Source organism: Vigna umbellata, chromosome 4 (assembly GCF_029865625.1).
Source record: "Vigna umbellata cultivar VRB3 chromosome 4, Vumbellata_1.0, whole genome shotgun sequence".
Taxonomy (NCBI): Eukaryota; Viridiplantae; Streptophyta; class Magnoliopsida; order Fabales; family Fabaceae; genus Vigna; species Vigna umbellata.
In genome coordinates, this window is record NC_142168.1 from 16,943,877 (window position 1) to 16,970,315 (window position 26,439).

Here is a 26,439-nt window from a genome sequence, read left to right on the forward strand (position 1 = left end):
ACCTTTTTTTCTATGTACCCTTTTTTTCTCTAACCACGCTCCCTTTTCCATCAACTTTTCCAGTGGGATCCACTGGTCCTTATTATTTTAAAAATAAAAACCCATTTTCTCTCACCAAGGTGGGCCCACGCGAGTCCACCCAATTCTTAAATTCCAACTTTATTTCTTTCACTTTTACATAGCCTTCCCTTTCTTTGGTTTAATGTCACCGTAGGTCCTTATTTTGGTCATGAATTTCAAATAGGTCCTCTTTCTTTTTGACGTATCAATTGAGTCCTTATTTTTGTAAAATTTAATCAATTAGAGGTCTGCCGTTAAATTCACTACAAGAAAAATGGCAATTATATACAGATTATTATATACGGATTTTTATCCGTATATAATAGGGATGTTATATACGGATTTTATATACGGATCTGTGGAATAGCCTTACATACGGAAAAATCCGTATATAATGAGGTAAAATGTTATATACGGATTATCCGTATATAATATCGGTGGGTAAAATTGGTGCGTGTAAGCGGGACCTTTTCCAAGGATAGATCCGTATGTAAGACCGTACGTAAGTTGACAAAATATTTACCCGCTGATTTTTTATACGGATATGGAGATAATTAATAATTAAAAAGTAAAACTAAATAATATAGAAGTATCACTTTTCTCCCTCCCTCCCTCGAGCCAAGTTTCTCCCCTTCTCGAGCCCTAGCTATTCGTTCTTCTCCACTCGTACGTATGCCTCGTTCTCGTCATTAATCTTCCTCACTCACTGCAACCTTCTCCCTCGTTCAGGCTTATTCTCCCTCATGGAGCGTTATTCTGTATGCTACTGCAACCTTCTCCCTCGTTGAACCTCTCTCAAAGGCTAACTTGAAGTCTCCTCTGTCGAACGCAGTGAAAGGCTCTTCTATCGAACACACTAAAGGGCTTGGAAGCATTTTCCCTAATGTGGTTGTGCGTCGTTGCCTGCCGAAACAATCTCGTTCAGCAAACATTGTAGGACGACCTCCGTGGTTAGTTGAAACCTTCATCTGGTAAGTAATCCAAATTTGCTTCATTTTCATAGTATCTATAATGTTACATTGACCGATTATTGTTCTTGTTTCTTTGGAGGTTGGAAATCCCGAATTTTGAAACCCTAGGTTGGTTTGTTCCCGTTGGAAGAGATAAGGTGGAGCTCCAATTGCCTTCTGCACCTTCCAGGTATTAATTCATTAGACTTGGGTTTGTGTTTAGTTCACATTTGATGGATTTGTTTTATTGTGTGATTTTACTTTGTTAGATGATTTAATAGATGATAAGGAAGCTTAAGGTGACCGTGACTATGTTGATTTTAATTTGAAAGATGATTTCCCAAAAAAAATAACTTGTCTGATTTTTGGGGGATTGGATGTTAAGCTTGTTGACATAATTTTTTTTGAGAGATAAGCATAATTCCTGAGTCTTCATTTAATAGATGGTTGAACAAAAAGTGATTCAAGGTTTGAAATGAAGTTGTCCTTCCCCCAATTTATTTTCCACATGGACAAATAATTTGCTGGAAATTGAATGGTTTCAAATTTGCCTGGAGAGAAGATTTGGACGAAGGTTGTCAAAATTGAAATTCACTTTACTAGGGACTCGAAAAAAAAGGCATCACATGCTGGACCTGTTGATGATTTTAGACACACTGATGCCAACTGTGGTCACATGATTAAAGTAAGTCAGTGCATAAGCTGGAGTTTGGTCAATATGATCACTATGAACTTCAAAAGTGTTACTACATATATAGTTGGAACTAACAAAATTAAGGAATAAGGAGAGCTAATTTATTCTTTGTCTATGTTTACATCATTCTTATATTGTTGGTTGGTACAGAGGGTATTAAAAAACATTTCTATCAAAGAAAATGTTTATGGCTAGGCCTATGGTGTCCGAACTTGTTATTTGAGTCATGTGAGAAATCATATGATTACTGCTAGAATTCAGACGTTAACGAGGAAGGAGCTAAAGAGAAGTTGTAAGTTGACGTGAGGAAAAGAGGGATTTGTCATAAGTTGTATGTTCAAAGTGTGTATCTTCAATTATTTTCCTTCATCTTGAGACATGCCTGCGTGGTTTATAGTGCAGACAGAATTAACACATTACTACTAATACCTTTATGGTTTCCTATCTTAGTTCTTAGATTAGATGACTTTAATCCTGCAGCCGAATAATTTTCATGTCTAACAGATATTTTATTGATAACCTTACATAATATTTCTACAGAGAGAATCAAGCCGTCAGATGTAGGTCTTGAACAAGAAGCACAATTAGTTCGGAATTGGCCTGGTCCAGCACTTGAACGTAATGGGAGCCATCAATCCTTGCCACCTATAAAATATTTGCATTTACATGAATGTGACTCCTTCTCTGTAAGTAAAGTTTAAAGAATTTTCATTATCTTCCCTTGTGTGAAGCTGGAGGTGCTTTCCATCAGAAATCCTTTTGAATTTGAATGGCTTCTGATCCTTTGTTTTGCATGTCATATTCTTCATGTTGGATAATTTTTTTTTTTTTTTTTTTTTTTTTTGTTTTTTGATGGATTGACTGATTATTTATAAATTCTTAAAGCTCTACTTTTATTTATTTTTCTCGTCGTCTATTATTTGAGCTTGATTGGCTTCTTCAATACCATAGTGAACATAATTGATTGGAGAAGAAGTTCGATCTACATGAGTTGCATCTTCTAAACTACTTGTGTCACTTCTAAACATTTATTCCTTTTGACAAATTATAAAGTATAAACAATAATTTATCGTGTTCTTAATGCCTTATTCTGAACAATTTAGATTATTAGTTGTTAACTTATCAATTGACTTAGAACACTAGTGTCAAAGGAATGAAAAACGAGGGCTAAGAATTTTCTTAGAAGTTGACAAGTCGTCAAGTCCTGGAAGTAGTCTCTCCACTTTATAATTTTCTGGATCCTTTTTTTGCTGATACATCTATAAAAGTTAAGTTTCTGAACATGTTCTGTTTGTGTGGTTGATGAACATAAATGAGTATTTTAGTGTATAATTTATGACTTTTTTACTTGATTGTTTTTGATCTTTGTCTTATTTAAACTTATTTCGTTTTAGGTTCGTGTCGCATCTGTAGAAGCACTAGGGCAGATGGTTGGTCTCATAACACGAGTACAGTTAAAGACTTCCCTACCAAGGCTTATCCCTACAATATTGGACTTGTAAGTATGGTCTTTAAAGCATTTTATATTTTAGTTATGTATGGTTCATATTTAATTCGTTTTTTTTTTCTATTTAATGTTTGATTTCTCACTAGATTAAAATATGAAGAAACTTAAAATATCAACTAGTATTATCAGATGAATTCACATACATATCTTCTTATGTCAGGTATAAAAAAGATCAAGATATAGCTTTTTTGGGTACATGCAGTCTCTTTATAACAAACTCACTCCCTGGTCCAAGACAAGTGACATGAAAACTAATTACTGACTTCTAGTATAGATAGAAAGATGTTAAGAGTAAATAGTGAACATTCTTTTAAAATTAATTGTATAATTTGCACTTGAAAACCACTTTCCCTTAAGGGAAGAGAGAAAATTGGTTGCCTAAGTGTGGTTAAAAGCCAGAGAAATGAGTTAAGTGACTATTGAGTGTATCAAAATATGCAAATCTTTTAACATACCACAGCAGCTATGGTTGCAGATATGGCAACAGTGAGGTATCTCCCAAGTTTGGCATCAGCAAGGAAGCCACCAACAAGGCCAAGAAGGTTGACAGTTCCCATAACTATCTTTTTTTTATGCTTAACTTTGTAACAGTAAAACCCATGCATGCTAATTATTTACTTTTACTTATTTGTTTTTCATTGTGATTAACTATGTGCTCTCCACTTTCTTCCTTGGTCTGTCCTATATGTGGGTGGCTTCCTTGTCATCATGTACTTTGTTTCAGCCAAGAAAAGAGGTCATTTCCTTTCCATTAATTCCACACTGCCCCCTTCTTCTTTCACGTATCAAGTCTCTCATTTCTCCAATAATATAGTGCTTTCCATGTCACAAAGGGTCCTCCACTTATTGTTTTCAGCCGTGTGTTTTTGTCTCCTCCCATGTGCACTTTTCAATTAAAAAAACAAATGAATTCCCATCATTCACGTGCTCCCAAGGCCGTGCTCTCCATATTGATGCTCATGGGCTGCCTTCTCAACAAGTGATTCTTTCATGTCATCATGCACCATGCCTTACTTCCCACTTTGACCAATTTCTTTGAAGCTTACTGGAATAAAAAATAGCAGAGAAAAAACTTACCTTACTAGTAGTGTTTATTTTAAATGTTAATCATTTGATGTCATGAATTAACTTCTCTTTTTTGTTTTGTATAGTTATTCCTTGCTTGTTAACTGTAATAGATCCTTATAGCTCATGCTATATAATCTTTGGTGATAACGAATTCTCATTTACACTATCAATTTCATTTCATAAAAATATTTTTAAAATGGGAATAAAATAAACAAGTTTTAGTTTTAGATGATAAATTATTCGGGGAAAAGAATATACACAGAAACGATAATATGATAATATAAAATAATTGCAAAAATATTACTCACATTTTCAGAAACCTTTGGTTTTAATTATCCAGTAACGTGATTTGATTTTGAATAAGATGAATACAATGAGTATAGGGGCAGGTATTGATGGTTTTGAATTTTCATGTAACATACATACACTTACATGCTTCTTTAAATATAGTACATTGCTCTGCTTGAGTTTCAGAGTTTTGATGTTCAATTGCTTTGTCCATATACTGGTTTGTACTTTTCTTTAAGATTAATCAATGGTTGTTTTGCACAAGCTTATAGCATATGGTGATGTATTTATTAATGTAGCTGTTTTCCTTTCATCTTTGGTCACCTTTTATTTTTGGCATTTTTTTTTTGTTTAAAACTGTCAAAATGGTTAAACTGTTATTAAACCATTAAAACATTTAAAAATAAGTTTCTAAAGACTGCTAAGTAAATAAGAACAGAGATCAGATCAATAGCTAAATAGGAAAAAATAAATCCTCTTGAACAAATGGCTAAATCTGAAATACAAGTTTGATTTGATGATTGTCTAGGTGGGCTTTGAGATGATTGATGCATTTGCTGAATCTTAGGGGATTCCTATGAACACTTCCTATTCCAAAGCCATTTTCGGAAAAGGTTTGCCCGCTGCCTTGCTTAGATATTTCTATTTTCTATTTTTCTGTCTATGTTTATTGTATTGATAAATTTTTTTTGCAAGTTGGTTTGTTGCAGGTTTTGTTGGTGAAGTTCTTGTCTTCCTTGCAAAGCCTCCTCGGACTTACATGAATCTGAGTGGTGAATTAGTAAGGAAACAATATGTGCTATTTTTTTTCCTCTCTCTTAACCATGTGGATATTTAACTTTAGATTGTGCAAGTTGTGCTGTCTATATAGCTTGTCAATTTCCACTCACAAAAATTTATTGACCACGAGTTCCTTTAATCGCTTAAGCTTATAGTCTACTTTGAAGGGTAGCTTTTCTAATCTGCACATTGAAATTTACTCTTATTAGTTGGCATTTTTGTGAAGTTATATGTACTATCAATAGTTGTAAACAGTTAAAAGATTGATGTTTATATTCTGCAGGTCAATTGCAGCAGAAAACAATTTCCCATCCACCTTGCAGTGCATTTTTGGTTGCATTTATGGTACTAGGATATCCTCTTATTTAATGATTGAGCTTATATTTGCTAATTAATGTTTTTTGTTGTTCTGAAAACTTGTAACTCCTTTGTTGCAAAGTTGATTGCTTAAGAATTGGCCAGTGTAGTTAAGATTTTGCACATGCACTATAGTAATGAGACTTGTGCACTTGAATTTGAAGCTTCATGGTATATAGTTTATATGATTATTGTACATATGAATATATTATCTTATAATTTGTCTCACTTTTCTTTGAGGTTGCTTGATTTTTTTCTTCTATTCTTTAAGTTGTTGAAATAGATTATGTTACCAAGAAGGAAAGCTTATAGTACCTGCATAACTGCTATATACAGGGCATTTATTTAGCTCTTCTTAAACCATTATATACGGATTTATCCGTATATAATTTATATACGAAAATTATATACGGATTTATCCGTATATAATTTATGTACGGAAATTATATACGGATTTATCCGTATATAAATTATATACGGAAATTATATACGGATTTATCCGTATATAAATTATATACGGATAAATCCGTATATAATTTCCGTATATAATTTATATACGGATAAATCCGTATATAATTTCCGTATATAATTTATATACGGATAAATCCGTATATAAACCTAGCTACGACGGTATTATATACGGATTTTTGTCCGTATATAATCCGTATATAAACAAGTATTATATACGGATTTTGGGTCTTATATACGGATTTTTGCTGTATATAATACACTTTTTTCTTGTAGTGATTGGACAAACGGCCGTAACAGTATGGGTTACGTGGCATGGTCAGTGCAGTTACTAAGCAGACGTGACATTTAAAAGAATTTTTGTATTAAATAAAGAAGAAGGTACAGAAGTATAATCAGTTTTGGGTAAGGGTATACTAGGAAATAAAAATAAAAATCTTTGGTTTTATTTTTGCTAGCTCAGGTTCTGGATTTTCAAAGCTCGAAAAGTTCTTGGGTTTTTTGTATTTCCTGCCACTTGAGTCTGAATTTGGAGAATTCTTTGAGATTCTTGGAGAATTGTTCATAGCCCGATGCAACTTCCGGGCCAATTCTTCATCCGTCCCACAATTTTCAATTTGTTGGTACTTTTTGTACAAGAAATGAACTGGGAGATGCTTCTTGAGCTTGTTCTTCTTCGGATTTCTTTCCTTGCTACCCATTTCCTCTTCGGAGAAAGAGGCAATCAAATCCAAAGCTCTCTTGGCAGCTGCAACTGCTTTTGCGGCAATCTCGGCCTTTACCTCAGCTACAGCTCTAGCAGCCTTTGCAACTTTCACCGTAGCCATTGCTTCAGCCTTCGAAGCCTCCACGACCTCCTCAGGGGTAAGGTTAGGGTTAGTGGGATGAGAACTCAGCAAATTCTTAAGCCTGACTTCAAATTCAACGGAATAGGAAGAGGGTGAAGAGGACACAACCTTGGAAACTGTAGCACAAGAAGCAACAACCCGCGATGGAGATGTTGTAGCATCACCATCCGAGCTCTGTTTTTTCAATCCAGCAAGAAGAGGCTTACGAGGAGGCAAAAGAACATCAACATCCAAGTGATTAACATCACACACATTCTCCATACTCCTCTGCTAAAATTTAATTCAATTCAATTCTTCTCAGAAAACAGCAAACAAAGAAGCAGGTCCACAAGTACCTATCCTATGGAGCACTCCGAGAAAACAACGACGTATGGATTAGGGTTTTGGAGAAGAGAAAAATAATAGGTGGTCAGTATGGTGGTGAAGGCTTTGGGGGAAAAACCAAAGATTTTTATTTTTATTTCCTAGTATACCCTTACCCAAAACTGATTATACTTTTGTTCCTTCTTCTTTATTTAATACAAAAATTCTTTTAAACGCCACGTCTGCTTAGTAATTACACTGACCATGCCACGTAACCAATAGTGTTACGGCCGTTTGTCCAATTTAACGGCAGACCTCTAATTGATTCAATTTTACAAAAACAAGGACTCAATTGATACGTCCAAAAGAAAGAGGACCTATTTGAAATTCATGACCAAAATAGGGACCTACGGAGACATTAAACCCCCTTTCTTTCTTCCATATTTGTTTTTCAATCAAAATCACACTTAATTCTTCTTTCTCCTTTTACTTTTAAAACCAACTTCTTTCTTTCTCTCCAATGTTTTACATAAGATTACTCTCTCTTTCTCACTTTTCCTTCTTTTTTTTCTACTTAAACCGAAAACACATATTTCTTACTCTCTCTTATTACATTTACATAAATCACTCTCTCACATAATCTTTTATTCAATCCAAATCAAAACAACACACTTAATTCTTCTTCTCTCTCTCCCAATTTCACCCACTTTCACGTTACCTACCACACACCCTTTCCCTCACTTTTCTTTTTCACTATTACCCATTAAAACCTATTTCATTCTCCTCTTCTCTCTCTAACTTATGTACAAACACAATCCTCACTTTCCTTCTCTTCTTTTTTTCTTCATTTACGTAACCTCCATGTACCCCACTAATCTCTCACTTTTTTCTTTCTTTGCTTTGGTTTCAACTTACTCCCTCATCCTCTTCTTCTAATTATTCACGTACACACGCTCACACTCTCTCATGCCTTTCTCTTTTCATTTTTCATCCACTAAACCTTCTTTTCCACTAATAGGAAGAGAAACTCCCAAGCCCTACACCCATCACCCTCTTGATCAGAGAGTGTATGAATGTGCCCCAAGTATACCATTGACAAGTGAAAGAAAAGAAATAAACCACAACATTAATAGAGCAATGTTTTGACCATGCATACGAGGATAAACTTATATTCACAACATCCAAATGAATCGAAATATTGCATCATTCACAGTAACCTCAAATTTCTACACATGCAATGGTTAACCCTCTCCTTCATACAACCCAACACATAAGACATAAGCATTACAAGAACATATAAGCATTATCATTTAACAAACTTATGTGCCCATCGTATACCCTATTATTTTCCTAGGTTTTCCTCCCTTACATTAACAACAAAAACAAAGGAATGAATGAAAAGTAGCCTAAAGTTATGAAGCACAATTAATATATAATTCATGCAAAAGCAATAAAATAAATAAAATCAACCCACTTTTCTCTTCAAAAACTTGCAACGAAAAATAAATACAAAAAGGGAAGGCTATGAAAAGACAAAGCAACACCCTCTTCTTTTCCACCTAGACACGTGAACTAATGCACAAAGTGGCCTTTTTGGTCTAAGGGGATTCAAACTTGAGACCTTTCAGCGCCCCTCCCTAATCCACACACAAATTATAACCACTATTGACAATAACCAGATCCTAAACTAACATCAAAAATTTTAAACAACAAATTTTGATATCCAATAGTATATTTGTGTGTGGTTACCATATTTTGCAATCCGATTTTATTTTTTATGTACCAGATTTTGAAATCCCATTATGTAAAGTTGTATATTTATCAGATTTTAAAATCTCGATCTATTTGTGTATATTGGATTTAAAAATCTAATTATGTGAGTTTTGTATATTCACTAAATTTTAGAATCCAGTTTTATTTGTATGTGTACTGGATTTCGAAATTCAATTATATGAAGTTATATGTTTACGGATTTTCAAATTCAGTTTCGTTTGTGTGTATGATTTTAAAATTCATTATGAGAAATTGTGTGTGGTCATTAAATTTTCGAATTATGCTTTCTGTGAATTTGATATGCTTTCTATGATTTTCGAATCTGGATTCTAAAATCCGACACTACAGTCCTTAATAAAAGAATTAACTGGTTCGATTAGTTTTCTCCCATTTTGTTATTACTAAGATGGTAAAATAGAAAAAAAAAAGTTTGTAGGTATAGAAAAAAAACATGGAATGCAAGACGAAACACCCTTTATGAGTTCCTAAAAGAAGATTTGTTAAAGTTTTGGGTCCTATTCACTCCACCCAAATTTCTGTTGTCACACATTGATCTTAACCCAACCCATATTTTTATTATCCACACCTTCTTCTTTTTCTTCTTACATCCTAATGGCTAACAAGTCCAAGAAGTTACCTACACCACCTTGTTTTTCACCACCTTGTTTTTCATCCTCCACGCCTCACACATAGTAGCCACTAAGGATGATAACAGGTCAGCTTGGACACGAATAGTGTCTACCTGCAACTCGATCCAAAAAGAAAATTTGTCCGTTACTTATTCACTACCTACACGGATATCCATTTAAAAAATATCCATAAATATTTTAAAACCCGCGAATACCCGTGTATACATACAGATACTCGTAAATATTTAAAAAATATATTTTTATAAATTATTAAAATAAAATATAATAAAATTATAAAAAATATATAAAATATAATGTAAATTAAATTAAATATAAATTAAAATTTCATTTCAATTAAATTTAACCCTATAAAATATAAATTAATTTTAATTTTAATTAAATTTAACTTAATAAAATATAAATTAAATTTTTATTTTTATATTTTACAGATAGCAGATATCCATAAATACGAATAGTATAATACTCGCACGAGTATTAAAATATCCGCTACCCGCAATCTACAGGTAATAAATATCTACATATATCAATTATCTGTCATGAATTTTATCCACAAATATTCCCACAAATTTTTTGGCCATCTCTAATAGCGACACCTCGTCTTCATCTTCTTCCTATTCTCCACAAACACTACATCATCACCCACGCCATTACAAATCTTCATCCCCTCCATGCTTCCCATTCCCTCTTCAACAGGTTTTCACAATCATTGACACACAGATAACAACTCTCCATTACTATCATCATCAACCTCCCAGCCTCCATGAATTCTATTCTGTCCCATCCTTCAATTCCAACACTAACTTACACATATACACAACCAATGACAATCACGTTTTCAGAAGAAAGAAAGCGTGAACGAAAAGCCCAATGATTTTTCTCGGAATTCAATGAGTGGGAGTTATCCCTCCACCACCACACCTTTCTCCCTCCACCTTTCCTTTACTATTTTATCCCTCAGTAAAATTTGATTTTTAGGGTTATTATTTTTTAATTTTACTCATTCAGAACCTATTTCACTAATAACCTATTCTAGTCCCGTAGATGAGTAAAATACTTTTCTTTCATTTTAAGATTATATTTCTTCCTCTCTTTCTTTCGTCGTTGTGAGATACTACAAGTTGCAAAGGTTGGTGGTGGTGGAAAGAATTATCAAGCAGTCTTCCTCTCGTGGTGCAGTATCACTCTCGTGGTGCAGTACGTGGAGTGCTTCCTCGTATTCGAATAAACCTTGAAATAAATCCCTAAAATAAAAAGCGTAACCTTTAAACAGAAGTGACATCCTTCAACGGATGTCAACATCCGTTTAAGGAAAAACGGATGTTGACATATGTTGAAGATGTCACCTGTATACTTCCTCACGCTGGTTGATGCTCTAGACGCTCCTCGATGTTCCTCCACACCACGGTGGCGACGCTCTTTCACACCATGGCGGGAATGAAAGCTTTCAAACAAAAAAAAAACTGGGAAGAAAAAGGAATGGAAGTGTGGGAGGTGGGGAGGTGAAACGAAAATGGGGAAAGGGGAAGAGAGTTCCGTGGGTGGGTGCTGGGAAAGTAAAATTAGGGTTTCAAATTATTTAAAATAGAATAAAAGTAAAAATCTTTTTAACTTAAGGATATAATTGTATTTAAAATAATGTGGGGAGGTGGAGGAAGTATAGGGTGGTGGTGTTGGCACCGCGTATTAATTGCTAACTGCAGCACTTATTTTACTATTCTTGCAAGCTCTTTGTTTTGTTTTCGCGTAGTTTCCTCGTTGCATCCCCATGATTTACAAGTAGCACCCTCACGTTATTATCACTAGGTTTGCCTCTTGCACCCATTTATTTACTCTCGCACCTCCATTCCTTTTTATGTCATTTTTAAACCTTTACTTTTACACCCCATATTTTACACATATACCAAATTTATTTTCTTACTTTTTGAAAGTTTTGGATTTCTCTTCTATTTTTTGCAACATTTGTTTTAATTTTTTATACCTCCTCCCTTTTATTATTTGGCATCCTACTTTTTCATATATACATAATTTTTTAAAATAATAATAAATATATAAAACAACAATGAAAATTTTCCTTTTTTCTTTTACCTTTTCTTTTGTCCGTATGACCATTCTCGTCTTCTTGTATTTTTTTCAAATAATTCAAAAATACAATAAATAAAATATGAATTTTCGAAACTAAAAATTAATGTCAAACAATCTTTTTCTTTATTATTTGAATCCTGAATTACCATTATAAATAAAAAAATACATTATTTTTTATTTTATTCGGGTTGCAATACCTTGTATTAGTTATGAATCCTGGTGTCCGAACTCCTTAGAAAATAGAAGATTTAGATTGTATGCATTGTATGAAACTTGTTGGAGGTAAAAAAAACTTAATCAATTAAATATTATCTTCACTGATCCAATACTTAAGTTAGAATACAAAGTTTACTAGTATTTTTCTTTTAATCTCACATTTTTTTACCTTCTTGGTTTCGAAGAGATTATCGTGGCTTTGACTCGCAAGTTTATTAACAATGTGATTCCTTCGATTAGAGTATTCATGATTTGTTTCTTCTTTAATCGGCTTTTATTTATAATCGATTATTAATATTTTATCAATTATTTTTGTTGATTTTATTGATTATTACTGTGAATTGGTCACCCTTAAGGGTATGTTCACTTGGGTTGATTGGGGGAGATGATTTGGGGGAGAGTGATTGAATGGATTTGAAGGGATTTGAGGGTAATTTTTTTGTGTTTATTTGAGTGGATTTGAAGGTGATTGAGAGTGAATTTAGGGGTAAAGTTTGTGAAAATTAGTGTAGAATTTGATTGATGTGACAGTTTTAAAAAATTTGTTTAATTGATTAAAATTTAAGATTACCAAAATGCCCCTAAGTATTTAGGTGATATAAAATGATATTTGTTTATGTTATATTAATTTGTAAAAATGTTTATTAATAGAAAAAAACTTAAAATAATTATTTAAAATAATTTATAAAAATTAATTGAATTATAATTTAGTAAAATGAATTATTATTAAAATGTAGTATTTGTTTTGAATATAATTTAGTTCCGAGTAGTATGAATTTATTTGTAATGAACTGAGATTTATTAATTTTTAATAAAGGCGATAATTAAAAACAGTTATAGTTTTACATAACATAATATAAAAACAACGAACGTAATAACATATAAATATATTTGGAATAGATCGTGATGAAATTGCTTCAGTGAGATTTGTAAGCAATGAAGCACATAAGTCAAGTACAAAAATAAGGTCATGTAATACACGCACCGAAAAGTAAGCAACTTAATCATGTAAATGACGAAGAATTAAGTTAACATTTTGATTGAGGTCAGCAAATTGTCGGTTCATGTCGAGAGATAAGTTTGTCAAGTTATCTTCAATATGCTGAACTCGCACCTGCATTTGTTCCATACCCTGCATTCTGTGTTGCAAGTCTTGAACCCCCTCCCACATTTGAGTCATCATATTAGGATTTGAAAGATGTGGAGGAGGTTCCACAGGGTTGGCATGATGGTGTGGTTGCTCTTCTTCTTCATCATCGCCGACATCGTGTTGCCAAACACCGTTGACATTAGCAATATTCAACCTCTTTAATGAATGAATTGAAAAATGATGTCTGGTCCCAATATGAGTGGTGGCATCGGCATCAACATTCACTCCACAATATTGCATGATTTGGGTGATAAGGACACCGTACGGAAGGGGTGTGTCACCGGCCTTGCATTTAAGCATATGTTGCATGATGTGATAAGGCCAATTGATAGCTATATTATTTTTAAGCACCCATATCATAAAGATATCCTCCTGCAATACCCTTGCAAAATTTGCAGGTCGTGGAGTCAACATGTGCACAATAACATAATGCAGAAGTCTATCATCAATATTTAAAGATCCAACTGTTTTTACACGTTCACCCTGCATTTCTGGTCTAACCATAGTAGCTAATGCCATGTCCCGATCATAGGGAAAGTCGTGTGGGATAGTTGAATAACACAACTTTTTGCCCTGATACTTCAGATTAGCAACTTTCAACCAATCAGCAGGTTTCAATCTAATTCTTGTCTTGTTGACCTCAGTGACCAAATATCCATTACAAGAAATGTTCAGATTTGAATAAAAAACTTTGATCAAATCCGGATAAAAGGGTGCTTGCAACGAAATAAATTCAACCACTCCTTGAAACAACAGATGCTGAGTAAAAAATAAGTTGGAATCGGCAAATGATTCGAAATTCATTATTTTTGGCAGAACAATATTTCTTGTGTAGAAATCAGCTGCGTAATTTTCCATCTGATGGGTATGAGTGAAGAAAAGACGCTGATCTAATTGTTCTGCAATAGATCGTCTGACATCGACTGCATCTTCTGGCTGAGTCACAGATTCCTTTCCCTTACGATTTTTTCTAGGCCTTTTGCTTGATGATGAGGCCATTTAACAATTTCTTCAACAAAACCATACATAAAAACATGCACAAGTTAAGTGATAACAAATTAAAGAATATTAATAATAACAACAATTAAAGACAAATCATTATTCCATAACCATAACCTTTACTTCAATATTCAACATGGATGAAGGAAACATCTAATAGTTTGAATGCAAAACATAACTACAAAGTAACCAAAACATTCTAACATTGACCACCCGCTATCATTTTACATAACTTGTTCCACCTCTTGTGTGGTGGAAGTCCCATTAACCTCTTTGTACAAGTGGGGTTTGAACATAAGAAATCATAACATTGATCGAGCAAGTTTTCATCAGAAATATTCATAGCACTCAACATTTCGTAAATGTCGCTCTCTGTGTATGTGTACGTGGAGGAGCGACGGAGTATTTGATTTCTGTCTTCCATTGCTGATACTTGACGCACAGCAGCATCAGAAATTACACCAAAGTGAACATTTGTTGAGCCTAGGGCATCTGTGAAACCATCGAGGCTGCTTTTCAACTTATCAAATTGTGCATCTATCGCATCGACCATAGGTGCCTTCCTTTTGGAACCTCGTGTGGATGAAGTTCCTCCGGATGGAACGGATGGCACATACTAAGTCTGTCCTAGACTGTACTCATCCACCGATGGAGGAGGTGATGGTGGAGTTGGGTCTCTATAGTCATGATAGTTAGGCTCTTCAGGAATGTACTCCATATTCTGATTCAAATCAACCTGTACACGAGGCCCAACCCGCTGACGGCGCGCTTGACGAGCGGTCCGAACACCACTCCCAGTTGCTCGATCCGCAGCCCATAAATCGACCATTAAATCGTAGTGTCTTATGCTATTAACCCTCCACTTGGTTGCAGTTGGCCTTGACTGAAACAACACAGATGACACAAATAGTGGTTGAAGTTATGTGTTTCAAGAATCTACGAAATCTTAATTTTTAACAAATACCTGGATGAGATCAGCCCACACTTCGTTCTCAGCTTCAAATCTCATAGTAACGGCGTTCCATGCAAATCCACTCAATCCACCAAAGAGGTCATGAACCTCACGCCATCTGTCTTTCAATACCTTTTGACGATTTTTGACATTATTTTTAGTAACATTAACATAACCACAACTATGAAGGTATTGAACCATGTTATTATATGCTTGGGTTGTCCAACTACCATCAACCCTATTACCCAAACGACTCTCCTCAATCATAGAATGCAAAAGCTTAGCATCCATGTCCTCAGTCCATTTAACGAACTCTCTTGTACCAGCAGATGACTCGATCATTTGTCCCTTACCCCTGTCCATATTTAACCTATTTGATAAAGAAAATTTATACAAGTGAAGTAGAGTTAATCATAAATCCAAGTACATGTCAAATTCAAAAAACACAGTCATAATAAAATGATATCAAATACAATACTATTAATGTTCATAATCTCGCCACATTTCATCAGCTATGGCATCCCTAATAGTTGTACCGACCCTATAATCATCTTCTCGAACTTGAGAAGATGCCACGTTATGGTCTTCCCCTTCATTTAACTCATTATGAACCTCATTAAGCAATGGGTCATCCCTATCAACTCCACGGATAAAGTTGTGTAGGATACAACAAGCTAGAATGATGTCTGTCATTGTCTCCAATCCATAATGTGGTTCACTTCCACTGGCAATGATAGGAAACCTTTTCTTCAACACACCAAATGTTCTTTCTATAACATTTCTCAATGATGAATGTCTATGATTAAAGAGCTCGCGTGCATTTTGTGGTCCTGTGCGTGTGAATTCTTTAAGATGATATCTCACGCCTCTGTATGGTGTCAATATTGTACTTTTTAGCATAAACCCAGCGTCGCCAAGATAGTACTTTCCTACAATAATGCATAACATCAGCATTTACTAATTAATAAACAACCAATCATAACATCCCAATGAAGACACTGACCTTGGGGGATGACCAACGGATCATCTCGATCGAGAGCATTTTTTAAGATTCTAGAATCAGATGCTGTTCCTTCCCACCCCGCTAGAACGTATGTGAATTTCATATCAAAGTCACATGCGGCAAACACATTTTGAGTTGGCCAATCTTTTCTTCCACGAAATCTTGGAGCATCTGTTCTTGGCACTCTTACACGAACATGAGTACCATCTATGGCCCCTAAGCAATCCTAAACATTCAAATAACAAGTCATCATACAAATGCGAAACATAAACATTGTTTCGTAGAAGTGCTTCAAAACTGACAGATTCATATGCTTACCTTAAAGTACGGATAAAACCGATTGTTGTTTAAGACATATGGATGCACCTCGTCTCTTGATGGTTGAGTTAAAAATTCAGATTCTAGACTTAAAATAGCATCCAACACATTGTGAAAGTGTTTGCTAACCGTCGCCCCAGATCGATGGAAGAAGAATGCGACACTTCGATTCTTAACATTATGCCCAATTATATGAAGAAATTGAGCTACTTGTTCCTCCACTGTTGAGCGAATGGCATCTTTAACTAACCCAGTTGTTCTTAGTCTCTCACAAAGATTAATAAATGCCTCTGGACCCATCCGAATGATGTCACGACATCGATTAGTATGCACCAAGTACGACATTAACTGTTGCCTGCGACGGTCTTTGTCGGGAAGGAAAGTGCTAACACTACTTGGATCACTCGAGCACATATTCAATATATTCAAGGCATGACAAACAATGCATAACATTGTTAGTGCAGCCATTGAGGTTGTTATTTGTAATTGTTGATGTAACATTGCGACTATATTAAAGTCTACACCAACCACATCGTCGTCTATATCTTCACGGTCCAAGTACGACAAATCTAATTCTTCTTCCATCTATTTTTACTTAAATAAATAATCATACTATAATTAAAATCATGCATTCATATATTCATCAAACATATGTTATTCATATTATCATATATTCATATATAAAGAAATTTAACTAATACATTCATATATTACTAAAATTAAAGGACATATATTTAACCTAAACATTAAAAACGCATTCTTATATTAATTAAAAATAAACAAACAATCACATTTACCTGTTGAAGATCTGTGTATGTAGATTTCCAAGTATGAATTAGCCAAAAGAGTCAAACCGCAACCACAAATATACTCAAAGATTCACTGATTCTTCAATAGCCAAAGTTGGATGGAAAGTTTGTTATGTATTCCAACTATGTCACACGAAACCTGTAAATATGATAATATTAGATAATGGTTAAAAAGCAATGTCTACAAATTTTGTAATTATTAATCAACCTTCTTCAACAAAGTAAAGTCTATTTGTGATCCAGAGAAATTAATACAGCTCAATCTTCAATGTTCTTCCATGTTCAACTAACAAACTAATTTATCTGGGCTTCTCCCAACAACATTCACAGATAAGCTTCTTCAACCACAGAAATTACTCCGCTTGGTGGACAAAAACATGCACACACAACCTTCTTCACCGTAACCAACAACTCCGGTCCAACACCTGCAAAATAATTAAAGAAAGCATGATGAAGTTCATAACAAATCACAACACACACCCTCTATTCAACAATATTGAAGCACAATCATCTACTTACACCACGGAGCAGCTTGCAATTCAATGTTTAAGCTTGTAATTCAACACTCTAACAACACCTGCATCAAAAACCATCACAAACAAATCGTTAGTCGTATCATATTTCACCCAATAACACCACATCTGCGTTCTTCTCAGCATCCTCATGTGTGCCCATCCTCCTCCTTGGTGCACTGCTTGAACTGTGAAACAACCGCCGTGCATCCTTCTCCAATCACATCGGCATCGTCGCTGGTCGACGGACCATCAAATGCTGCCTCCATTCTCCATCATCACGGACAGCTTCGTCTACTGGTGAAACCTCCATGCGCAGCGAGCTTCTCCACGCCAAACATCACATGCTGCAAGCTTCTCCACGCCTGACTCTGCCAACGACGAACCAAACCGGACGACCTCCATCACATGCGCGTTGCCACCTTCTCCACCCCAAACTCTGCCAACAACGAACCAAATCGGACGACTTCCACGGAACGACGACGACCTCTGTATCAGGATCCAAGCCGCAACATTCAAACCGTATCCGAATACGCATGATTGTATCCGGATACGCATGAGTGTATTCGGATAAGGTTTCCTAGCGATTTCTTCATCCACGGTGTATCCGGATATGCCTTCTCTCATCCGGATACGTTCACACCCTTCTTCTTCTCCGCCTTCACGCAGAGTCATCTTCTTCATCACCGATTCTGTTATTCATCTCCTCCACCGATAGTCTTCATCTACCTCCATCACTTGCAACATAAAAACGATAAACAGCTATAAACAACTACAATCAAAACTCACCTTAGCTTTTTCTCTTCCAGCAGCACCAGCACTGAAACACCTTAGCTTTCTCTCTTCCAGCACCATTGAAACACACTTCCACTTCGAGCTCTTGAACTTGCTTAACCCAATGCTACTCTCGCTTCTTCAATTAACACAACCACACAATGCTCTTCTAGGTTCTGCATTTAACATAACAAGGCTAACACTGTGGATGAAGAAACCGTGTGAACTGTTGATAATTCATGCGCGAATCTTCACTGTTTGGTGTTTGGACGTCTGAACCAAAGCTTCAGGAATCTCTTGTGCATATTACAGCTTTTCCGTGAGTGCACAGTACCTTCCAACTTTCGAATACTAACTCAACCTGCAACGTACGAGTTGGAAAATTTTTAAATGTTGGGGGCACATGAGTAATTATGCAAGGTATCCCTCCAAATCTTCTCAACTCTGCGGGTGACCAAAAAGAGCGACATCCCGCAATTCAATCGTCTTTCTTCTTCGCAAACTCCATGAAGTGAACACGGTATTCGTTCCTTTTCATCGCTCGCTAAACCTCATCAACAGTAAATTCATGCGAAGTGAACACAGCCTAAAAGTTTAGGATTTTGATTCGAAGATACTATCTTGCTATTTTAGAGTTTCTTCATAGTTCATGCTATCTTGATTCGAAAATTTTTAAATGTTGGGGGCACATGAGTAATTATGCAAGGTATCCCTCCAAATCTTCTCAACTCTGCGGGTGACCAAAAAGAGCGACATCCCGCAATTCAATCGTCTTTCTTCTTCGCAAACTCCATGAAGTGAACACGGTATTCGTTCCTTTTCATCGCTCGCTAAACCTCATCAACAGTAAATTCATGCGAAGTGAACACAGCCTAAAAGTTTAGGATTTTGATTCGAAGATACTATCTTGCTATTTTAGAGTTTCTTCATAGTTCATGCTATCTTGATTCGAAAATTTTTAAATGTTGGGGGCACATGAGTAATTATGCAAGGTATCCCTCCAAATCTTCTCAACTCTGCGGGTGACCAAAAAGAGCGACATCCCGCAATTCAATCGTCTTTCTTCTTCGCAAACTCCATGAAGTGAACACGGTATTCGTTCCTTTTCATCGCTCGCTAAACCTCATCAACAGTAAATTCATGCGAAGTGAACACAGCCTAAAGGTTTAGGATTTTGATTCGAAGATACTATCTTGCTATTTTAGAGTTTCTTCATAGTTCATGGTAAACAATAGATCTTCAAATTATTTTATACTTTTTAGTTTAATAGAAATATATTCTTCCTGAGCAAGAAAAGAATGTGTGGTAAAAAAGAGAAGTTTGAGAAATGAGGAGAAGGAGAAAGAAAGATGGAGATGAAAAGCAGTGAAGAGATTGAGATTGGAAGAGACATAACTCCAACTCTCACTCCTCTCTCTTTCTCTCTCCACAATTCCAATCTCACCACTCACTGCTCCGCCTGTTTCTCTCCTCTTTCCAGCCCTTTTCCATCTATTCCCACTCCCCTCTTCTACTGTTCCCCTTCCTGCTCCGCCGCCCTTTCCCCTCTCCACCACTCCTCCGCCGAGATCCACCTCCCTCCCTCCGCCCATTCCTCCCACCTCCGCGCCGCCCTACGCCTCCTCTGCTCCCACCGCCCCTCCTCCTCCTCCCTCCGCCTCGCCGGCCTCCTCTCCAATCGCCCCATCCTCACTTCTCCTCAAACCCCTTCCCTCTCCCATCACGACGACCATGTGTCGGAGGAAATCAAGCTCGCCGCCGCCGCCATGGCCGAAGCCATCTCCGAGCAGTGCGCCGTTCCGAACGACGACGCGGTTTTGGAGGAGGCTACGATTGCGTTATGCGCGGTGCTGACGAACGCCGTAGAGGTGCATGATAACGAAGGGCGCGCCCTCGGAATCGCTGTTTATGATCCCACCTTCTCTTGGATCAACCATAGCTGTTCCCCAACGCATGCTACCGTTTCGTCCTCTCTTCTCCTCCTTCCTCTTCTCTTTCCGATGAACCTGAGCTTCTTCGCATTGCTCCGCATCCAAAAGTGAACTACTCTTTCTTCTTCCACTTCGTTATATTACTTTTTTGCTTCTCTTAGTCCTGTGTTTAGACTGTACTTGGTGTTTTGCAGATGGGTAGTGGTGGGGTTTGTGTTAGCAGTAATGAATTTGCCAAAGGTGGTCATTGTCTTTAGTCAGTTCATTGTTTAATATGCTTTAACGTTTCAAAAATTGAAACTAATGAATTGATTTTGTTCATGAAAATGTAGAGGTGCTGGGTTATGGCCCTAGATTGGTTGTGAGGAGTATCAAGAAAATCAAAAAGGGAGAAGAGGTCACTGTAGCCTATACGGATATCTTACAGCCCAAGGTATGGTTCAGATTAGTTTTATTACTTATCCGCTGTTAATTAAAATAATTCTATACTCTCAATCAATTAAAAATCACCCTAAAGTGAATAACCAATTAAAATTACACTCTTAATACTTTGCAAAAAATTAACAATCGTATTACAAAACTCAACAATCTTACATATATGAGATGGTATAATATATATTGAATTTTGTTATTCTGGGAAAAAGATGCTATATGTTCCTTCACTTTGTAGGAAATGAGAGATCGAGGTTAAATAGAAAATGAGAGAGTACGGTCATTTTGAATTTTGATTTTATATGTAGATATTAAGGTGATTTTTTCATATCCAGTTAAAACATTACATTGTTGTAGATTTTTTATAATATTAATTGAGGAGTAAAAAATAGTCCAAACAGTATGGAGAACAAATCAAAAGTGGGCATTACCGGTATAATTGTTATAGATATACATCATGGATTATTCATATGAGATTGGTCCTGTGCTGCTGAGTTAAGACCTTTTACGAGCATTCTTATTATTTTATTGTAATCATATTCTTTAACTTCTATTTGATGGACGTTGACAAATAATGAAATATGGTGCACTTGTGAAGTATGGTGTTTGAACACTAGAATATAAGAGGGTGCAGGTTTGAGCTGGATTTGGACACTCCTGTCTGTCTGTCGCAACAATAGAAAATAGAAGCTTGAAATCTTAATGTAACACTTAATATTGTTGTCACAATGTAACTGTCCACGTAATCAATTCTATTGGTTGTAGCAATGACGGTGAAAATGTGAATATGTGCTTCTGTTTTACTGCTTTGTCATACATCACTTTTATTAGCCTGACCTGCACGAGTGACTTGAATCATTTCTTCAGACTTTAGAAAGAGTTACTGTTGCTACTATCTAGCACTGGTGGGTGGTGATTTTATGTTATACTACTGCCGTTAATGCAGATCCTCGTGGGAGGGGATTGCTTATTATTTTTATCTTGGTTTACTTCTATGGATGAATTACATCTTCTTTGTTGACAGACACACTATAGTTTGTCTCATTTTTTTGACATGAATACAATTTTATGTTGTTTTCATTTTTAGTAGTGATAAATAACTGCATATGTTGTATTTATCCTTTTTCATCGTTTAATATCTCACCTTGGACTTTTATATATAAAATATGTTCCCTCCCCGGCTGGCATATTTGAGCTATTTATTTTATTTCTGTTAAATTGTTATATTATTTATCATAAGAATATAGCAATTTGGAAATTGTTACTTAAAAGCTAAGTTGTCTGGTAAATAATAAATGTAAGCGTGTTTCTCATTATAATTAGTTGAAGTTTTACTTTACTTTTCTCTTTGAAAGCTTTTATTTTTTTCTTTTGGTTGTCTTCAATTTTTCTTCGCCCTTTATTGAATTCGTTCAATTCCTTTATTGATCAATTCTATTGATCTCAACTTGTATTTTTCTTGTCTAGGCAACGAGACAGTGGGAGCTATGGTCAAAGTATAGGTTTGTTTGCTGTTGTAAACGATGTAGAGCTCTTCCTTTTTCATACGTGGATCATGCATTGCAAGTAAGTCTTTGAAATTAATATTCTACTCTTTGTTAAGCCTGCCTTTACCAAACATTTTCTGCTGTTCACTCAACTACAGTTTTATTTGCCTTTTGGGTCTGCAATTTTCTACTACTAAACTTGGGATGGAAAGTGCCACGACATACTGGTATTATTATTGGACACCGGACACTAACATCATGGTCAATTTATTTTTTAGGAAATTTCAGCTTTCAGTTATGATTCAATGGATTCATATTCCAAGTTCCTCAAAGACATGGCTGATAGCAAATTGAGTGAGTGCATTGATGATGTCATATCAGAGTATCTTTTGGTTGGTGATCCTGAGTCTTGTCGTGACAAACTTGAGAAGATACTCATGCAAGGTCTAAATGAGCAGCTAGAAGACGTTAAAGGAAAATCAGATTCTAAGTTCATGCTGCATCCCCTCAACCACCATTCTTTAAAAGCGTACACAACACTGGCTTCAGCGTATAAAGTTTGTGCCAGTGATTTATTGTTTGTAGATTCTGAAATAGATACAAATCAGTTAAAGGCTTTTGACATGAGCAGGACCAGTGCTGCATATTCGCTGTTACTTGCTGGTGCAACTCATCATCTCTTCAATTCTGAATCCTCACTGATTGTTTCTGTTGCAAATTTTTGGATAGGAGCTGGTGAATCCTTGTTATACCTAAGCAGAAGTTCTGGGTGGGGTACGTGTGATAATTTGGGTCTGATTGTTCCAAACCATACTTCAGCCATTAAATTCAAATGGTCGAAGTGTTCATTAGTTGATAGGATTAGAACCTGTGTAGCAAATGGTCAAATTAACAGTGCAGATTTTGAGAATGTATCAAATGAATTTATTTGTTGTGTCTCAGATATTACACAGAAAGTATGGGGTTTTCTTATCTCTGATTGCCCTTTTTTGAGATCCTGTAAAGATCCTATTAATTTCAGTTGGCTAATGTCTACCAAAAGCTCCAATAGAATGGATTTTGAGGTTTGCGTTGACAAAAGTTACAAAACTGAGATCAGTTACACCCACGAACCTGAAAACAGCATCTATATTTGTGAAGAACCAACCTCCACTGATGATGTAGTAGCATGCCTTTTACAGCTTGGTTTACACTGCTTAGCTTATGGGGGATTGTTGGGCAGTATTTGTTATGGTTCCCAGTCTCATGTGGTTTGTCATGTTCAAAACGTTCTAGACCGTGAAAAGAATATTGTTTTATATTCTCGAGAAGAATCTTGAAAGTTCATGTAGGCAACCTTGTTGTCAGATATCCTGTCAATACGAATTTTTGGGTTTATCTTAGCTTGATAACTGATAATGGGTAAACATCAAGATGAAGTTGATGGATGCTTTGGGGTTTGTTTTCGGTAGCCAGAAGCTTGATGCATGACAGTTTTGGGAATGCATCGGAGAAGAGATAGACGTACGGTTCATTTCCAGCATCAAAGGGAGTAAAATGGAAGACTGAAGCTTATATGACCATTGAAGAAGAACTGGTATTCTGCTAGCTCTGGATTAGGGCAGTTATGATATTTATGGAAGAACTAAGGAGTGTTATACTTGGTTCAATTATGTATTTTAGCAGTTAATTTGTAGGTCTGGTGGTAGACCATTGGTTTTTGGGAGCAATTATTATGTCCTCTTTCTCTTGAGTTCGTGTATATGAAATGTGGTTTAAAAAAACACTTCAACCATAAAGTTAATTAATTAATATACGAGTGACATAATTAAAAAACTCATATCTTAAGTTTTGTACTTATTTATTTAGTATTATACTTTCTTTACTTTTTATATTAATGTTTAGATCAAGATTAATTATTGATTACTCATTAATCATACATAGCCTAAGAATGATAGAGTATTATCTTTTAAACATTAGAAGAACTTGAAGAAGAATATTTACAATTCAAAAGATATATAATAAGGTTAAAATTCAAAACATGCTTAAATTTTATAATGTTCATGTGCACTAAGCTGACATCAACTTCCTAATAACTATTACATTTTTTTTATGAGAAAAACACATAACTCATGAAAAATTATAACTTTAAGAGTATTAATAAGCATGAATAACAAGTATTTTTCACACTTATCAAAGATTAATTAGAATATATATATATAAATGTAAATTTTATTTTATAAACTGGTTTAATGATTTCCAATTGAAATTAGATTCTGTACCTCTAGCTCTGCACCACCCTCCCTCGTCCTTCTCCCTCAACCCCCACCAACAACTTCTTTATATTACATATTACTATTACGTTATCTTTCTCTGCTGAACAGGAAAAATTCACCACTACCATATTGGGTTTCATTTTAAGACGTTGATGAATCATTCCAAAGTGAAGTTCCTCAAGGATGGTGGTTCTTAACTTTTAAATCTTTTACAAAGAAATATGAAAGATGGGGGCAAAATGGTTGATTGAAACCGAGGCGTGGAAATTAGCAATGGATGTAAACATGCATGATGACCAAGAATTCAGTTGCACACACTTTTGTGGAAATTAGCAATGGGCTTAATTCTATATTTATAACTGATGTAGCGAGTGAAATTGATGAAGTGGTGTCTGTCCAGTAATTTTCCCATCTTTGTAGAAATTGTCACTCCAATGGTTAGTTTCACGATCGAAGGCTAATTTAGTGTGATCAAGCTTCATATGCAGAACATGTCATAATGAATTTCTAACCACAGAATGTGACTTAAGATTTGAAAATGCATTATTTTTGTACACTGTATCAATTCTGTGATGTTCATTTTAAGTTCCTATCTTGAGAAAATAATGATTGAAATATCAAGGCTAATTGTATGGTTTACAAGCAATGGCATTATTGTGTTATATGGCACTGAACAGGAGCATATGATCATTCAATGAGCAGATGGTACTTTTTAAGATTCTTAGTTTTTTTGGCTTTCCCTGGTTGTACTCTTTTAAACTTTAATAAGTATCATGTCATAACTTTACATCATGATGTTATACTGTTACCGCGTATCATGGAGCTTCTCTTTCTAAATATAGCTTTTTGTCTCTTGAAAAGAGCTTAAATTATTCTTGCCAGGGTCGGTGAGATTTCATATTTTAACCTTTCTTTCTACTGTTGTTTGTTATTTTTCTCTTTACAAGCATTACTATACTCGAGCTAGGCCAAAAATTTATGACCCTATGTGACGAATGTTGTGTGGTCCCAAGTTGAGTGTTTCAACGCCGGGAATCTCTCATAGGTAATGGTCGAGGAGCTTACTGCCATAAGGACAATAAAACTGAACCATGCTCTCTTGTTGGGGGAACTATAGTGATGACTAGTAGTTCTGTGAAAGAAAAATTATCATGCCATGTTTATTGTTTCAAATTTAATCAATTTCTTTGAAACACACGAAGTTTTTTATTTGATCAGAAAATATTATTAACACTTAATTATTTGTCATATGAAGATTAGTTTACACTATTTAAGTTTAGGGTTATCTGATGATTCATGGGAGAGAAGAGTGTTGTTATTTTAAACCCTTTTGGGAAAAGACCTAACCAGCTACCTATCATGATCCTATCGAAAAGTCTATATAGACTTCAGAAAATCTTATCCAAGCACCGACCCCCACTTGGTTGAGAAAATACATTAAACAAAAAGTTATGAACCTAAGATCTGAATTACCACCGACTTTAACTATTTTGGATTGGAGTTGGATCATGCAATTTGGGGGTTATGCTCTTTTTCTCTAGGAAAATATTTTTTTAATAATTTTTTTGACAATTTTTTACATTGTGGTAATTTGTAATTGGTTGATACTGACAAAAAAAATTGTTAATACCTCGAAATCCTTTTCTCTACATACTCCTTATTTAGGTGCTGCACTTTTACATTGGAATTCACCATGTAATTATTGTTTTTGTTGGTAATTCATACGTAAACTCTTCAACTCTCCTTGGATTTTGTGATAATACAGAAAATGGC

General features: G+C 35.3%; 4 protein-coding genes and 1 long non-coding RNA gene across 11 annotated transcripts; 2 read left to right on the plus strand and 3 right to left on the minus strand.

Annotated features, from left to right (window-relative positions):
• Positions 1–663: 663 nt before the first annotated feature.
• On the plus strand, positions 664–5,948 carry LOC148199356 (uncharacterized). 7 transcript variants are annotated; one of them, XR_015785719.1, is made up of 9 exons: positions 669–818; positions 893–1,031; positions 1,111–1,200; positions 2,245–2,390; positions 3,099–3,202; positions 3,675–3,753; positions 5,097–5,181; positions 5,278–5,348; positions 5,631–5,948. It is a non-coding gene; the product is annotated as an uncharacterized LOC148199356 (long non-coding RNA). The 7 variants fall into 7 exon arrangements; XR_015785724.1 differs by having other exon boundaries at positions 664–1,031; positions 5,264–5,348; XR_015785721.1 differs by having other exon boundaries at positions 665–1,031; positions 3,672–3,753.
• A 572-nt stretch (positions 5,949–6,520) lies between these two features.
• LOC148199357 (uncharacterized) lies at positions 6,521–7,489 on the minus strand. The gene has a single exon (XM_088114724.1). It carries the CDS (start codon positions 7,279–7,281, stop codon positions 6,589–6,591), a length of 693 nt encoding a protein of 230 aa, XP_087970850.1. The 5' UTR covers positions 7,282–7,489; the 3' UTR covers positions 6,521–6,588.
• A 5,555-nt stretch (positions 7,490–13,044) lies between these two features.
• On the minus strand, positions 13,045–14,193 carry LOC148199358 (uncharacterized). The gene has a single exon (XM_088112634.1). The coding sequence runs from the start codon at positions 14,191–14,193 to the stop codon at positions 13,045–13,047; it is 1,149 nt and encodes a 382-aa protein (XP_087968760.1).
• A 616-nt stretch (positions 14,194–14,809) lies between these two features.
• Positions 14,810–15,508, minus strand: LOC124824946 (uncharacterized). Its single transcript, XM_088112635.1, has 2 exons — positions 15,158–15,508; positions 14,810–15,076 (listed from the first exon to the last, which is right to left on the minus strand). The coding sequence occupies exons 1-2, from the start codon at positions 15,506–15,508 to the stop codon at positions 14,810–14,812; spliced, it is 618 nt and encodes a 205-aa protein (XP_087968761.1).
• A 4,366-nt stretch (positions 15,509–19,874) lies between these two features.
• LOC124824947 (protein SET DOMAIN GROUP 41) lies at positions 19,875–24,143 on the plus strand. The gene is given in 6 exon segments (XM_047297468.2): positions 19,875–20,502; positions 20,505–20,599; positions 20,687–20,732; positions 20,825–20,925; positions 22,392–22,490; positions 22,690–24,143. Coding segments are annotated over 6 exon segments (1,974 nt in total). The 5' UTR covers positions 19,875–19,910; the 3' UTR covers positions 23,731–24,143.
• Positions 24,144–26,439: the final 2,296 nt, after the last annotated feature.

Excerpts from the sequence above, each read along its gene's own strand:
- LOC148199357 (XM_088114724.1), bottom strand. The coding sequence starts at position 7,281 with ATGGAGAATGTGTGTGATGTTAATCACTTGGATGTTGATGTTCTTTTG.
- LOC148199358 (XM_088112634.1), bottom strand. The coding sequence starts at position 14,193 with ATGGCCTCATCATCAAGCAAAAGGCCTAGAAAAAATCGTAAGGGAAAG.
- LOC124824946 (XM_088112635.1), bottom strand. The coding sequence starts at position 15,508 with ATGGACAGGGGTAAGGGACAAATGATCGAGTCATCTGCTGGTACAAGA. Across the intron at positions 15,077-15,157 it reads TGTGGGCTGATCTCATCCAG|TCAAGGCCAACTGCAACCAA; the intron begins GTATTTGTTAAA and ends GTGTTGTTTCAG.